The sequence below is a fragment of the Pongo pygmaeus genome, chromosome 6, assembly GCF_028885625.2.
Source record: "Pongo pygmaeus isolate AG05252 chromosome 6, NHGRI_mPonPyg2-v2.0_pri, whole genome shotgun sequence".
NCBI classification, from domain to species: domain Eukaryota; kingdom Metazoa; phylum Chordata; class Mammalia; order Primates; family Hominidae; genus Pongo; species Pongo pygmaeus.
Window position 1 is genome coordinate 38,260,571 of NC_072379.2, and position 18,014 is coordinate 38,278,584.

General features: G+C 38.3%; 1 protein-coding gene across 1 annotated transcript in view; it reads right to left on the reverse strand.

Annotated features, from left to right (window-relative positions):
* The window catches only part of ABCA13 (ATP binding cassette subfamily A member 13), a 492,269-nt gene that overhangs the window by 277,306 nt on the left and 196,949 nt on the right, over window positions 1–18,014 (reverse strand). The window contains exons 32-35 of the mRNA XM_054496702.2: window positions 15,049–15,163; window positions 10,497–10,826; window positions 8,587–8,656; window positions 6,434–6,565 (exon numbers count right to left, since the gene is read on the reverse strand). Of these exons, the coding sequence (XP_054352677.1) occupies window positions 6,434–6,565; window positions 8,587–8,656; window positions 10,497–10,826; window positions 15,049–15,163 (647 nt within the window). The remainder of the gene's footprint in view (window positions 1–6,433; window positions 6,566–8,586; window positions 8,657–10,496; window positions 10,827–15,048; window positions 15,164–18,014) is intronic.

The window sequence follows — 18,014 nt, forward strand, 5'->3', positions numbered from 1 at the left end:
GACAGGTGAGGCCTCAGCACAGTGACAAAGGAGCAGGGCAGAAGTCACCTAGATCTGGAACATCGTATCCCTTGCCCTTCTGTTCGCAGGTTTATACCTTCCTGTTCCAGGGAGATGTCAGTCATCAAACAGAAATCAACTAGTCACACCCTCTAGTGGTACGAGGGACACGCCAATGAATCAGGCAGAGACTGCACCTTCTTATGGCTTTCATTCTAGTACAGATGATCAAAAAAAAATCATTGAGAGAAAAATACAAGACGATATTGTCATCATAGGTTCCCACCTATGCAAAACAAAAGCAGGCCCTTCAACCCAAAAAAAGGAGTGAGAATGAAAAGACAGAGATGCTGGGAGGGATGCTAGATTCAGAAAATACAAACACAGGATGTCCAATTAATTTTGAAATTCAGACAAACAACAATTAATGTTTTACTATGAATATGTCCCCCAAATTATTTGTAGTTTATCTGAAATTTGAATTCACCTGGGTGCCCTGTATTTTATCTGCCTACCCTGTGTGGGTGTGCTGGGCACTTTGGAGACTGCCCCCCAACTCCCCATCAGCACAACGGGAATAGAGAGAGGGGCATGAATCTGCAGCAGAGCAGGTTCCGGTGGCCTGGGAGCCACTGAGGATATTATTTATTCTCTAGACATTTTGGAGTTGGGGAAGACTGTCATACAGGGAAGGGACATGGTCCATTTGGTCTATTTTTAAGAAAGATAACTTTATGTCAAAATGGAGGTAGGATGCAGAGGTGAGGTGCTGGGATCGGGGATACCTAGAGGAGTAGGAAGGAGTTACAAGGGCACTGTAACTCGCTGTAAGTCCAGATCAGGCACAGTGAGGCCTGACTAAGGTAATGGCTTCAGGGATGGGAAGTAGAAACAAATGTGAAAGACATTCCAGAGTTATGAAAAAATAAATTAGAAATAAATTGAATATTAAGGGTTGCTTTGCTAATTAAACCATCTCAGCCATAATCTGTCTGGACTTTTAAAACCTCCTAATTAATCCACTCATCTAACTAAAGCAGAGAGCTGCCAAATGCAAGCTGGCGTGGAAGCCGCTCAGCTCTTTGGCTTGCCTCTGCAATCGGCTTTTGCTTATAAATTCAAATTTGTTTTATGTGCACACTCTAGAAGCACATACAACCTACTCACATTACCAGATGTAATTGGGCGCATTAATATGTGCAAAGGCCCTCCATTTACACAGAGCTTTTCTCCTCAAGGGGAACTGCCTGCTGGCTTATGCAGGCCAGGAAACTAATCAGCATTGCCCCCCAAAACTGACAGTGATAAAACAAGAAGTCAATGAAATTAGACAGATCGAGCAGAATCAAATTTAATTGGAAGCATATAAAAATAGTTTATGCAACAAAAACTCTTCGAGAGGACCAGATGTTTGCTTGTGAGCTCTTGACTCAAGCGTGGAGACCTGCAGTTGACGCTGAGTCCCGCGGGCCAGGAAATGATCTGATGCTGGATCTATAGAGTCTCCCACTCAGACGGCGGGGCTGAGAAATGCTGGGGTCATACTCACAGAGTCACTTTATAAGAAAGAAAGAAAATGGAGAGAAAAGCATTTGTTTGAGGTATGGGGTGCGTGTGCGTGTGTGTGTGTGTGTGTATGTGTGTATGACAGAGAGCAAAAGAGAGAAATTTCTCACCTGCCTCCTACCTCCCATCTGGAGACACCCTCCTACCCACAGGAGACTTTGGAACAGTGTTTTAAAATGTGGATTTTATTATTACTCAAGTATGATGATGCCAACAAATCAGGAGATAACTGTCATTGAAACTACACTTTGTTACTCACAGACCCCAAGAGAAGGAGGCATGACACACCACACGGGGTCACACAGGGAAGCACCAGTGTCAGTCAGGAGACAGGGGAAGTAGGGAGGGGTGCTGTGGGAATGTGAACAAGAGACTTTGCTGTGGTTTTCAAGGGAAGGAACATGTGAGGAAGGGCAAGAACGTTTCTAATTAACTACTGTGAATAATTTCATCAGGCTCTTGGGGAGAGAGTCTGTCCCTATTTGGCTGGTACCTTGCCCTGGGCTGATCAGGCCAGGTGGACAGTGGCCCTGAGTGTGAGCACCTCGTAGAGCAGGTGGTAGGGGTGTGGGCTCTGGATTGGTTGTTTGCTTGTGAAAGGCACATCCACAGGTGAGTCCTTTACTATGGCTAGGAACTGGCTATCCCTGGAAGGAACAGTCCCTCTAGGGTCAGTAACTGCACTCCTTCGACCCCAGTCAAAGCCACAGAAATACAGAAAATAAAAAAGTATGATTAATACAGTGGGGATGGTACAATCGCCTTTAGTGTGCAGATGCCTGGGTTAGTCGATACCCTACAAAGTGCAACAAAGAAATGTCCTTGACTTGCCTTCTGTTGAGCCTGATCACACACAGCTGTGCAAATGCAAAGTGTTGCATGGTTATTGAGCCTAGGACATATAAACTCAAAGTTTCTGTGCGGTTTCAGTATACACTAAATTTTTCAGAAATTCAACCACTGTGTGAACCACTGGAAGATTATTTTTTAAAGCAGAAATTGTCCGTTGTTTTGGAAAACAATGCCATCAATAGTGATGTCACTCACTGCTTCTGAGTTTGCAATGCAGTATGGCTGTATCAATCTTCATTCTGCCCCATTGTATACAAATACATGACAAAAGATGTGAAGATTGCTTTTAACAAACTTAAAACCAGATATTTTTGAATTAGTAGAAATTTAGAAAATGCACCAAATTGTATTAATAAGGGTTAGTAACTATGTTACATTGTCATTCTATATATATATTTTAAAACTGTATAGCACAATAAGACCATTTGGCAAAAATTACACATTGAGATGATTAACATGAGGCTCCCTATTAGTTTTCAATCTTATTTTGATGCTGTTCCCAGATATTCACCCCTTGGCTTCTCTATAAAACCCTCTTATATTATTAATATTATTCCTTTGTCCAATCAGTCCTCTATTTCCTGTCACTACTAAAGAATAGATCTCCAACGTCTTTAAAGACTGGAGGCTGAATGGAGAAACTGAAATGAGATAGAATTATAAGACAGAAAATGGATCTTCTGTTATGTTTTGTCATTACCTGCCCCATGTGTTAACATAGGGAATTTCCTGATTACTTTTAAGTAAGACCCAGGTCATTTACAAAACTATCATTCTTTTATTCACCTCATTCATGTATAATATTTCTTCCCATGTTTTTCCTACTTCAACTGAAGTTATTTTCATCTTTTTAATCACATACCAATAAGTCTGATCTAGTACTACTTAATATTAGCTTTACTTCTAGTATCTACATTTCTCTTTACTTATGCATTTTCTTTCCTTTTAGTGCCAAATGGCTTCTGACCTTTCTCCTTCTTTTAAATCCAGACTTATTCCACATAAGTGTAAGTAACTGAATATCTCATTCTGTGTTCCAATGCATTCATGCCTGAGCACTGAGAATTTACATGTTATCTTATTATAAATTAGTTTCTATTTCTCTTTTATATTAAAATTTTTAAATTACATTAATTTTAAGACTCATATGCAGGTACTTTTCATTATCCATAAGTTTCATTTCAAGAGAGTAAAGGAGGTAATATAAAATATCTCTCTTAAAAAGAAGGTATTGGGTCTGAGAGCTCCTAGAAATTATAACCCTCTTTAGGGATCTGAAAGCCCCTCAGTAGTGTCTGGCAATTATATTCTTTGTTATTATTGGCAGACTTTGTCAAAGGGGAAAAGAAATACTTCGTGCAATTTAAGAATATGCAAATTGCCAACTCTTATTTTTAGCTTTTGAAATACAAGAATCTGAATTTTGCGATAGATTCAAAAATATTTATTGACATTTATTCAGCTCTATGCCTTTGTATTTTTAAATATGTGTTATAAATATGTTCGGGCTTTGATTTTTTTAAATTCTGTAATAGACTCTGATCTTTTTTCCTAACTAGCAGGTAGCTAAAATTAGTGTCACAATCACGAAGAGAAAATATAAAACCCCCCACTCTAAATTCACTAAACAAAATGTTGAAACGAGTGTCTGCCTTTCAAAGGTGGATTGAGGTCGTCCTGCATTTGCTTCCCTTTGCAGGGTGTAGGATCTAATGTAGCTGGGAATCATAACTCATTAGAGGTCACAGAATACTTTGTATGGCCTGATGAAAACATGCAGACATTCCCTAGAAAAGGTACATCCGAGTGAACTTAAGGGCGACTTGTGAAGTAAAATCAGCAGATCTTTTTCTCCAGTTGGATGTGGCAGGGTAAGAGCTGATTCTGAAATAGCTCAAGTTTAACATATTGGGTAGATGTTAATCATGAGCCATATTGTGAGACTGCCGGATTGCAGTGTGAGTGTATGAAGATGGTGGATTGTTTGTTTAACCTTCACCTAATGGGAGGGCAGGGAATTACGAGTCTGAAGGAATGGAAGGACAGGAGGAGATGAAAGAAGGAACAGGAGATCATGGTTTCTCCAGTCGAATATACGTGAGTTCCAAACGTGGCATGGTTCAGATAGCCAAGGTACTTCCAAAAGATTACCAAATCTAGCATTTGAATCTCCTGGTCCCCTGAGGAAAACAATTTTTTTTAATTTCCTCTGAGCCTCAAGTTGACCTCATTGAACTTTTAGAAAGAATTTCTTCTTAAAAGCCACCAGCTTAGCCAAACATCCCCTGACCCACAGGATAAGGAATGACTCAATACTGTCCCACTGGTGGGGACATTCTCACCATCACTCAGCTTTTCTGAGTTCAATTACCTTCCTCCATGAGTGTACTCCCGATTCCCTTTTCTTCCCTTCAAATATGACCTACACAGTGAGCCCTCTGCATACCAGACATCCACCTCAAGGCTCCGTCTCTTTTAAAACTTTTCCATTTAGAATTCCACAGTGGGATTCAGAGGGAAAGTCTCAGCTGAATACAATGTTCCTTTGCTTTACCATAATGTAGAAAAATATTGCCCCAGGAGCCTCTTGCCTTAGACGCTGACGGTTGAGGGAGAAATCAGATGATTCTGGGTCCCAGGACACATTTTATCTTCATCTCAACATTGCAGAGAGTAGACTTTTTTGCTGGTATTTGTATTTTAAATGGACATCACAAATGTATTTTGTAACATTACTTTCTTATGTTATTTTTGCTTCTTCTCAATAGTCAATTGCTTCTCATCCAATTTCCTTGAACCCTTGGCCTTCTCAACTCATTTGTTTTATCTCTTATTTCCTAGAATCTTATTTCTTAAGTTTTATTTTCTTAAATTTTATTCAAAGTACCGAGACAATGCAGTCTAAGTTTTTCCTAAATAAATCACATTTCCAATTTATGTTCTCTCTCTACCTCTTGAGGGCCATATATTCCTACTTTTGTGTAAAATGTTCTTTTCAGTGGCCCATATTATTTTTATGTTTACCCATCCCTAAATGATTCATGAGCTCTCCAAGTCTGGAATGTGTTTTCACAAACAGAATGAACTGCGTTTGTTTTCCTTCTATCCCTCCATTTTCATTTGTATAAGATTAGAATCATTTTTTTAAATTTTTAGTTTTAATTTAGTTAGATACTATTTGCTTTGAAAAGCATAGAACCAGAGTTGCAAGTAATTTCAGCAAGAAAATACACCACCATTAAAGTGTTATCTCTAAAAAATAAAATAAGTAATTTTAAAGTGCTATTTCTGCTTTTTTGGGCCTGAACCAAAAAGCTAAAGGTATGTGTGCCTCTTTTCCTCCCAAAAGAGCTAGGAAAACCCATTACCATTACTGGCTTTTTTTTTTTTTTTCTGCCATTGATACACTTGTCCTCCAGACCTCTGGGGCATGCCTGACACACCAAGGAAGAAGGGCACCACATTTGGGAAACCCCATATCCGTGACAACAGTGAAAGCCCTGTGGTTGGACGTGGCCCCTCATTCCCAGCCCACCCTGTCCAGCTGCCTTTAGGCTCTGCCTGTTTCTCCCCAGGTCCTGCCACGCACCGACCTGCCACTGGCTGAGCGCTTGGTCCCTAGACCCCCACTAGGAGTGACTTTCTGTCCAAGGAACTCTGAGCACCCCCCCCCCTCACCCCCTCATGCCTGCCCTCCCCAAACACTCTCTGAGAAACCAGGATATTTTCTGTGTAGACTGAAGCCCACTTTTTGGGAGCTGCTTGGTGGGCCTGGTGAGTTTTCATGCTAATTTCATCCTGGCTATTCCCTTACATGGCCTTTTACCTTTCACTCGGGAAACAAAAGCATCACATTTTTTCTCAAAAATGTACAGCTCCTTTTAAATATATATCCTAAGACTTCCCTTTCTGGATCTTCCTTAAAGAATAAGTGATTATTCTAACATTTATGCATGTTAATTCAAACTGTTTTTAAAAATTTATTCCATTGTCTTATAAAGTGCAAAATTCTTACCAGGAATCAAGTTGCTCAAGTACCATCCACACAAAAAATAAAGGCTTGAATCAAAAAGAATCATCCAGCAAATCCAGCCAAATGTCATGCCCCCTTGTTCCAGATCCTGGTACATATTATTCCACTGAATCCCTAGCAGGAAGAAAAAGGTCAGAGTTAGAACTGCACAAGCTCTTTTATGGTAGATTTTGTCATGATGAGTTCATTACTTCTGGAAGCTCAAGTAAAGTTGAATAGAACTAAAACAAAAAGAAGGTCAATATCACTGGCCATAACTCTTCTTGAAATGTTAACTTGTTCAATCTTACACCTATTTCAATGATATCAGGTGGGGTGATTGTTAAACATTTTAATATCTAATACTTTAAAAAGTTTTAAAGGTCACCTTACTCATATCTGGTTTTATTTACCTGAGTAGAAAGGACTTTATATTTAAGGAAAATAAGCATTCAAAAAATTTTTTTAAAGTCTCCTTGAGAACCCAAATTCTAAACTGTGTAACTCTTTGTGCTCTTGGAAAATATATAAACAGGATATATAAGAACTAGGGTGGGAAATAATTATTATTTTTTTACAATAGGTTTGTGATTTATTTCTGGATTAACATACAACTTAAGAAAAATATTCCCCTTTCTAAATTTCCCTGTGGTATCAGGCTACAGTTCAATAAAATATACATTTTAATCATTGTGTACTTGGAATTTAGACTAAAATATTCAAATGGTCTAACAGTTTCCGTTTTTTGTTTCCATCATCTTGATTCAATTTATTCTAAAAATCAGTTAGAAGAAATCATTCAAGATTACTCATCTGTAAAAGAACATTTTAATACGTCTTATTGAAAAACTCTAAGAACTCAAAGACCAGTACAAATTAACTGGCTAATACAACAATAGCTAGAGTCAAATTTTACTTATAGCATGGTTTTACCTCTGTTTACAAAAACACCCCCCCCAAAAAAACATACAAATATCTATGAAACATATGTCTCTTCTGGTTTAGAATTTTAGTTGTCAAATTCCCAATATAAGCAAAAAATGCTGCCAGTAGATGTTTAGAAAATCATTTTAGGCTGCATTGGTGTGAGATAATTGCACTCTATTTTATGCTGATTAGACCTATTTCTGGATCTTGATCTTCAGGAACAATCTAGTAAATCTAGGAATAAAGATGAGAGCCAACAAATATGTAGATGGTGGTCATGTGAAAGGGATAATTAGAAAGGAGGAACCAGAAAACATGGGTAGAGGATCCAGGAAAACAGATCCCAGGTCAACAATCATCTAACACGGTGGTCACTAACCTTTTTGGTACCAGGGACCAGTTTCGTGGAAGACAATTTTTCCACAGACCGGGGGATAGAGGATGGTTCCAGGATGATTCAAGTGCATTACATTTATTGTGCATTTTTTCCTATTATTATTACATTGTAATATATAATAAAATAATTATACAACTCACCATAATGTAGAATCAGTGGGAGCCCTGAGCTTGTTTTCCTGCAACTAGACAGTCCCATCTGGGGGTGATGTGAGACAGTGACAGATCATCAGGCATTAAATTCTCATAAGGAACATGCAGCCTAGATCTTTTGCATGCACAGTTCACATAACGTTCGGGCTCCTGTGAGAATCTAATGCTCCCACTGACCTGACAGGAAGTGAAGCTCAGGCGATAACGTGAGCAATGGAGAGTGGCTGTAAATACAGCCGAAGCTTCTCTCCCTTGCCTGCTGCTCACCTTCTGCTGTAAGGCTCAGTTCCCAACAGGCCATGGACTGCTCCATGGCCCAGGGGTTGGGGACCCCTGATCTAACAGATGGACACATTTGCATACCCTACTCTTGGAAGGTTCAGAAGGTCACTCACTGGACCAGACGTCAGGGGTGGTATAAGGAAGACCCAAGCATTGGCTGGGTGGTTGACCTGGATAGTGTCTAAAGCAAGGGATGCCATGATTATTCGTGATTGTTCTCAAAACTGGTGCTACCAGATAGTGGGAGGTGTACACAACAGCAAAACCAAATATCCAAATCTCATTCTGAATGCTCTACTTGATAATGAAGACTTCCTACTGGATCACTTGCAATATAACTATTAATTTCCAAAAATGTGATTCACTGGGAGTCACCTTTTACACATGCATGCTCTTACCTGTCTCTTGTCCTTCCAGGAATGTAATAAAAAACACCCCTTGTCCAAAGGCGGTTGTGGAGAGAAGGCACTGCCCACAGATTGATGGAGAAAAACTGCACGTTAGTGTTTGATTGGGACCACAGAAAATCCACAACACTTAATTCAGGGAGTGAAGCTATGACAACTTTTCATTCTTATGGTGCCCAACCATTGCTTCAGGCAGTCATTTAAATATTTTAATCTGAAAATCTTAGTGGAATGTCAGCCCACTCTGAAAAGCATGATAACAAGCTAGTTTTTAATGTTAAAAGGAATTATTTCTCTTTACTGAGATGCTTGAAGTGTCATAAATCCAATGTATCATACACAGAAATGTGTAACACAAAACAGTGAAACTGGAATAGAGCAATTTACTATTTTTTATTATTAAGTGAATGCCCTGGAGCACACTGCAGGCTGACTGATGGAATACATACACTATTCTACACTAGAAAGAAGGTGTATTGAAGAAAAATGTTATTTTATTTCAGTGGAGAGGTCTTATGTTAGAACGAAACCCCATTGAAAAAAAAACTTACATTAAAAAATACAGTGTACCAGAGTTAGATGTTTTTTACTTGCTAAAAAGCATTTGAATATGTAAACAGAAAATCAAATTTTATATGCATAGAACCCACAAATGTAATAACTGAAGTAAAATTAAAAATAACACCATCTGAAAATTAGGTCAGATCATGGATGACTCTTTTTCTGTGTATAAGGAGTATATGGGGAAGGACCCCCAATGGTCCCACTTGTGTTAATTATTCTGAAAACATCTAATTAACACTAACATGAAGTTATTGGTTATGGGTTTTTACAAATGTAACATAAGCTAATCAAAACCGGTGAACACATATCAATAGATAAAACACTGATGGAATATAACCACTTTTTCATTCCGTATGTATATCTTTGTTGTGTGCATATGGCTAGTAGAAACCAGAGAGCTTTGAATCATTTACTGAAGTTGAAGACAAATCACTTGGCTTTCATAGAAATATTTTACTCTAGGCCCCAAATGAGCAGAGGTGTTTTGCTCCCAATAAGTGAGTGAAGCACTGGGGCCGTCATGAATCCTGTGCTGGACTAAAGGACTTTTAAGGGCCTTTAAATACTCCTGAGCAGCCCTGTAATCTAGGTCTCCTTGACACCTCCCCAAAGTCTCTGTTAATGACTCTGTCTTATCTCTCAACAGACTGCAATTTTAGGAAGTCACTTGACTTGCTGGAGAGAATAAAGTCTTGAGCACAGTGCAAGCGTTTATAGTGATGCCACTGGCTCTCTGAAAGAGATCATTTTAATAGTGATGGTTCACCCTTGCTTTGATTGAGTTCCTACTATGTGTCAGGCACTGCGCTTGCCAGCAACTGTCATAAAAGAATGAGTATGTTTTTTATGTTCTACGTATTTGATGTTACAGACCTGAAAGTGTTATCGTACGTTTTTAGGAGGTACATTTTAAATGGATGTGTGACTCTGACTTTGCTAACAGAGAGATTTTTCCACTTAATGTGATGTAATTCATAATGCTTCAAGAAAAAAATTCTTATTTTTTACTTCTAAAATAGCTTTAGAAATCTAGTTTTTTTCCGTGCATGAAAGAAAGAGAAAATAAAGTTATATGCTTCCTTAAGAATGCTGCTTATTTTCCAGAGTCTGCAGAAAGTCTCTGTTACGTAAAAACTGTACATTCTTAATGGGCTGCTGTCCAGCAAAAATGCTGCAGTTTCAATGGTTTGCATTTGTGGGTAAGATTTTTAAAAGCAGATATCAGAAAGCCCATGTAGATATGAACATGACAAATTGAAAAAGGGAGGGTGGTGGGTTTTGTTTTGTTAGATAGATTGCAATTTTGTTTTTTTTTTTTTACAAAACAACTTACTTACCAGAAATGTCTGAAAAACAAAACTTAATTGGTTATGTAGAACCAATAGAACTATGTAGGGCAGAAAGCTGATTATGTACACCAGGCTGGTACAAAGGGCCGCTGTATTAGCTTGGCTGAAAAATGCACTCAAGAGGTAGCTCAGCATGACGACTGACATCCCAAAATCCAAGAGAAAGAGGAAAATAATAAAGGTATTGCTGTGCGCAAAGATGCCACTTGTTTTCAGAATGATGGCCAGAGTAGCACTGCTTATGGTCAACACAACCATGTTCTCCAGGAACCAGGCCAGGAAATGGATCATTGGATGCACTCCCATCATCCGCATATACTACCAAAAAGAGAAAAAACCCAAGGTTACCACAGCATGCTTACTTGAGGAAGAACAAATCAGATGGTAGGAGAAAGAAGGTGGACCAGTGGAAAGGTAAATCTGCTTGCTCGCAAATTCAGCCCTGTGAAGGGCCCTGGGAAGGACATTGCCTCCTCGAGCTTGGTATTTGATTTTCACGAGCACTTGTATCCTGGAACTTAAAATTAAATTAAATTTTAAAAAAAGAACCATTCATGACAAACCCATCGCCAATATCATACTGAATGGACAAAAGCTGGAAGCATTCCCCTTAAAAACTGGCACAGGACAAGGATGCCCTCTTTCGCCACTCCTATTCAACATTGTATTGGAAGTTCTGGCCAGGCCAAATAGGCAAGAGAAAGAAATAAAGGGTATTCAAATAGGAAGAGAGGAAGTCAAACTGTCTGTGTTTGCAGATGACATGATCCTATATCTAGAAAACCCCATCGTCTCAGCCCAAAAGTTCCTTAAGCTAATAAGCAACTTCAGCCAAGTCTCAGGATACAAAATCAATGTGCAAAAATCACAAGCATTCCTATACACCAACAGGAAACAAGCAGAGAGCCAAATCATGACTGAACTCGCATTCACAATTGCCACAAAGAGAATAAAATGTCTAGGAATACAGCTAACAAGGTAAGTGAAGGATGAAGGACCTCTGCAAGGAGAACTACAAACCACTGCTCAAGGAAATAAGAGAGGACACAAACAAATAGAAAAACATTCCATGGTCATGGATAGGAAGAATCAATATCATGAAAATGGCCACATTGCTCTAAGTAATTTATAGATTCAATGCTATTCCCATTGAACTACCATTGGCACTCTTCACAGAATTAGATAAACCTACTTTAAAATTCATATGGAACCAAAAAAAAAAAGAGCCTGTATAGTCAAGACAATCCTAAGAGAAAAAAACAAAGCTAGAGGCATCATGCTACCTGACTTCAAACAATACTACAAAGCTACAGTAACCAAAACAGCATGGTACTGGAACAAAAACAGACACATAAACCAATGGAACAGAACAGAGATCTCAGAAATAAGACCACACATCTATAACCATCTGATCTTCGACAAACTTGACAAAAATAAGCAATGGGGAAAGGGTTCCCTATTTAATAAATGGTACCAGGAAAACTGGCTAGCCATTTGCAGAAAATTGAAACTGGACTCCTTCCTTAAACCTTATACAAAACTTAACTCAAGGTGGAGTAAAGACTTAAATGTATTTTTTGGTTTCAATTTCATTTAGTTATTCTCTCATCTTTGTTATTTCTTTTCTTCTGCTAGGTTTGGGTTTCTATTGTTCTTGTTTCTCCAGTTCCATGACGTGTGACCCTAGGTTGTCTATTTGTGCTCTTTCAAACTTTTTGATGTACACATTTAATGTTGTGAACTTTCTTCTTAGCATCACTTTTGCCATATCCCAAAGGTCTTGATAGGTTGTGTCACTATTATCATTCAGTTCAGTTAGTTTCCATCTTGATTTCATTCTTGACCCAACAACAATTCAGGAGCATGTTATTTAATTTCCATGTATTTGCATGGTTTTGAGGGTTCTTTTTGTAGTTGATTTCCAACTTTATTTCACTGTGGTCTGAGCCATATATGACAAACCCACAGCCAACATTATACTGAACAGGGAAAAGTTGAAAGCATTTCCTCTGAGAACTGGAACAAGATAAGGATGCCCACTTTCACCACTACTATTCAACGTACTCCTGGAAGTCCTAGTCAGAGCAATCAAACAAGATAAAGAAATGAAGGGCATCCAAATCAGTAAAGAGGAAGTCAAACTGTTGCTGTTTGTTGATGATAATATTATATACCTAGAAAACCCTAAAGACTCATCCAAAAAGCTACTAGAACTGACAAATAAATTCAGCAAAGTTTCAGGATACAAAATTCATGTACACAAATCAGTAGCTCTGCTATACACCAACAGTGACCAAACTGAGAATCAAATCAAGAACACAACCCCTTTCACAATAGCTACAAAAAATAAAATAAAATACTTAGGAATATATCTAAACAAGGAGGTGAACCACCTCTACAAGGGAAACTACAAAACACTGTTCAAAGAAATCACAGATGACACAAACAAAGGAAACACACGCCATGCTCACGGATGGGTAGAATCAATATTGTGAAAATGACCATACTGCCAAAAGCAATCTGCAATTCAATGCAATTCCCATCAAAATACCACCATTACTCTTCACAGAACTAAAAAAAAAATCCTAAAATTCATATGAAACCAAAAAATAACCCACACAATCAAAGCAAGACTAAGCAAAAAGAACAAATCTGGAGGCATCACATTAACCAACTTCAAACTATACTATAAGGACATAGTCACCAAAATAGCATGGTACTGGTATAAAAACAGGCACATAGACCAATTGAACAGAATAAAGAACCCAGAAATAAACCCAAATATTTACAGCCAACTGATCTTCAACAAAGCAAACAAAAACATAAAGTGGGGAAAGGACACCTTATTCAACAAATGATGTTGGGATAACTGGCAACCCACATGTTGAAGAATGAAACTGGATCATCTCTCACCTTATACAAAAATCAACTCAAGGTAGATAAAAGACTTAAATCTAAGCCCTGAGACTGTAATGAGTCTAGAAAAATAACATCAGAAAAACCATTCTATACATTGGCTTAGGCAAATACTTCTTGACCAAGAACCCAAAAGCAAATGCAACGAAAACAAAGATAAATATATTGGGACTTAATTAAACTAAATGGCTTCTGCACAGCAAAAGAAATAATCCGCAGAGTAAATAGACAACCCACAGAGCAGGAGAAAATCTTCACAATCTATATATCCAGCAAAGGACTAATATGCAGAATCTACAAAGAACTGTAAGAAAAAAACAATCTCATCAAAAAGTGGGCTAAGGACATGAATAGACAATTCTCAGAAGAAGATAGACAAATGGTCAACAAACATATGGAAAAATACTCATCATCACTAATTATCAGGGAAATGCAAATCAAAACCAAAATGTAATACCACTCTACTCCTCCAAGAATGGCCATAATCAAAAAAATCAAAAAATAATCGATGTTGGCATGGATGCAGTGAAAAAGGAACACTGTTACCCTGTTGGTGGGAATGTAAATTAGTACAACCACTATGGAAAACAGTGTGGAGATTCCTTAAAGAACTAAAAGTAGATCTACCATTTGAACCAGCAACCCCACTCCTGAAGTCATTACATGAAAAAGATAGTTGCACACATATGTTTATAGCAGCACAATTCGCAATTACAAAAATATGGAACCAACCCAGATGCCCATCAATCAATGAGTGAATAAAGAAAATGTGTGTGCGTGTGTGTGTGTGTGTGTGTGTGTGTATGTATATGTGTGTATATATATATAAATGTGTGTATATATATATACACACACACATATACCATGGAATACTACTCAGCCATGAAAAGGAATGAAATAATAGCATTCAGAGCAACCTGGATGGAATTAGAGACTATTATTCTAAGTGAAGTAACTCAGGAATGCAAAACCAAATATCATATGTTCTCACTCACATGTGGGAGCTAAGCTATGAGACACAAAGGCATAAGAATGATTCATTAGACTTTGGGGACTCAGGGTAAAGGGTTGGGGACGGTGACTGATAAAAGACTATACACCGGGTACAGGGTACACTGCTCGGGTGATGGGTGCACCAAAATCTCAGAAATCGCTACTGAAGAACTTATTCATGTAACCAAACACCACCTGTTCCCCAAAAAACCTATGGAAATAAAAAAATTTCAGTTATGATAGTTTCAAGTTTTATAACAGTATTACAACAAAAACAGCAGGGCCTCTACATAAAAAAATCTAAGCATAAATTAAGATGGGAAGTCTGCTGCTATGTTTTTCTGGGCTTTAAAAAAGTTGCTGAATGAGGAACATTGGCTTTGTTCTTGCAATCTCATATGGCTATTCTTTAGCTTTTTTTCATGTCAATGGAAAATATCTGGCATTGCTTCAGACTTCAACACAAAATCTTCTTCCTGGAACAGGGACTCAGCTATTTTGTACACCAGAACCCCAGCAGAGGAGAGGGAAGCAAAACAGAGAGGCTCAGGTTAGCTATGGGACAAGATCCATTTCCAAAGTCCCCAGCCTCCCTATCTTTGCCTCCCAGGCAAGCTTTAAGGATATTTACCTCTTCTATCTGTATCTCCTGCTCATACACCAACTTTCTGACCATGCTGGCCACAGACACCATCCACGTCAGCATCATTATCAGTGGAAAAAAGAAACCAACGTTGTTCAGGAATCTGTAAGGGGATAATTCAGTCAGCATCCGTAGGCAAGCAAAATGACTCTACTAATTTTTTACATTTTTCTTCCAAGTTAGAAAGCACTTTCAGGAGCGATATCTCCTTTGGTCTTTTCTACATGCCTGTGATGTAGGTAGGAGGGCCATGATTGGTGTGCTGATTTTGTAGGTGTGCAAATTCATGAAGGAACCCATGAAGGAGACACAACTGGTTCAAGATCTCTCAGAGAGCCATAGCCCAACCACAATACTCTCTGACACCTGCCATAGGCAGAGCAGGTTGGAGCAAAGCAGGTCATTAATCCATGCCTGCCATTTCTCCCACTTAATTGGGACCATTATCTATCTTCAATTATTGATATTAATTGATCACAGATTATCATCTATAAAATATGTGAAAATCGGCAAATGAAAGTCTTCCTTTCTATTTTCCTAACACTCATATTTCAACCCACTATAACTGGGCTCCACTTCTAATGTACACTGAAATGACTCTTATCTAGGGCATCAATGACAGTCATGCCTCAAAATCCAATGAGAATTATCCAGTCATTTTCCTTCTTGAGTTCTCAGACATGTTGGATGGCATTGGTCATTCCCTCCTCCTCTCTTTTCTCTTAGCTTCCAGAACAACTCCCAGCTTTGCACCCACATCTTGGCAACTCCTCCTTTACCTGCCTTTAAATGTAGGCATTCTTACCTCAAGCTAGACCCTCTGTCTTCTCACCACATACTCTCTGAGCTCTAAATCCACATAATAATTATTTCTTCAACATTTGAAACCAACCGAAGGTACAAGCCATGTTACTGGGCTGGTGATACATGAATGAGCCAAACAGAAAAAGGTCCTGCCATTAAGGATCTTTCATTCCAGTGTGTCGGCAAGGTGGGAAGGGACATAAAATCATCCAATAAACACAGGGATTGCTATGTTCTGTCTCTGCCAAAACTCATGCTGACATTTAATTGCCCATGTAATGGTATTGAGAGGTGATGCAGCCTTTAAGAGGTGTTTGGGTTATGGGGTCTCCACACTCATGAATGGATTAATGCAGTTCTCATGAGACAAGTTGAGTTTCCAGGGTACTGGATTAGTTCTTGAGAGAGCTGGCTGTTATGAAGCAGGGTTGCCTCTCATGTATGGAGTGCACACTCTCTTCCCCTTACACTTTCCGCCATGAGTTGAAGTGGCATGACACCCTCAGCAGAAGCCGACCAGAAAGGCTGCCTGATCTTGGACTTCCTGCCAGCATTATGAGCCAAATAAACTTCTCTTCTTCACAGACTACCCAGTCTCGGATATTCTGTGATAGCAGCACAGAAAGGACTAAAACAGAGATGCATAATATCAGGTAGTGATAAATGCTATTGAGTAAAAAAGAACTAGCTTAACCAAAAGTGAGAGGAATGCTATTTCAGACAGGGTGATTAGCTGAGCTGACAGCGGAAAAAAAATACTCGAGCAGAAAGTGCATGAAGTAAGGAAATGAGTCACACAGGTATCTAAAGGAAGACTGTTCCAGGCAAAGGAAAAAAAAAGGGCAAGGACCAGAGGTTGGAGCAAGCAGAACACGGGTCACAGTGAAGCCATCAGGTCCTGGGCTTTTCTTTGATGAAAGACTTTATATTAGAGCAGAAATAAGTAAAATGGAGACTAAAGCTTTGATTACTGTGGTTTTATATTACATTTTGAAGACAAGTAGTGTGATACCTCCAGCTTCATTTTTTTTTCTCAAGATAGCTTTGGTTATTCTGGGTCTTTTGTGGTTCCATGTAAGTTTTAGGATTTTTTTCTATTTCTGTGAGGAATGTCACTGGTATTTTAATAAGGATTGTATTAGATCTGCAGATTGTTTTGGATAGTGTAGATATTTTAACAATTTTTTTAATCAATAAGCATAGGATATCTTTTCATTTTTTATGTCCTCTTTAACTTCTCACATCACATCAACATTTCATAGTTTTCTTTGTAGAGATCTTTCACTTCTTCGGTTAAAAACAGACACATAAACCAATGAAACAGAATAAAGAACACAAATATAAACCCACACATTTGTAGCCAACACATTTTCAACAAAGGCTCCAAGTTCATATATTGGGAAAAGGACTATCTCTTCAATAAATGATGCTGGAAAAACTGAATAACCATATGCAGAAGAATGAAACTAGAGCCTTATCTCTTGCCATATGCAAACATCAACTCTAAGTAGATTAAAGACTTAAATGTAAAGCTCAAAACAATAAAACTACAAGAAGAAAATATCAGAGAACTGCTTCAGGACACTGATTCTGGACAAAGACTTTTTGTGTAAGACCTCAAAAGCATAGACAACAAAAGCAAAAATAGATAAATGACGTTACATCAGGCTAAAAAGCTTCTGCAAACAAAGGAAACAATCAGCAAAGTGTAAAGACAACCTACAGAATGGGAGAAAATATTTGCAAAGTATCCATCTGACAAGGGACTAATAGCCTGAATATACAAGAAACTCAAACAAATACAACAGCAAGAAACCCACATAATCCAATTAAAACATAGGCAAAAGATCTGACTCAATATTTCTCAAAAATAAACGACCTACGAATGGCCAACAGTTATACAAATATATGCTGAACATCATGAATCATCAAAAAAATGCAAATCAAACCCACAATGAGATATCATCTTACCCCAGTTAAAATAGCTACTATCAAAAAGAGAGAAAATAACAGACGCTGGCAGGGATGTGGAGAAAAGGGAAAACCCACACTCTGTTAGGTGGGAACATAAATTAGTAGAGACACTGTGGAGAACAGTATGGAGTTTCCTCCAATAACTAAAAAATATAACTACAATATGACCCAGCAAT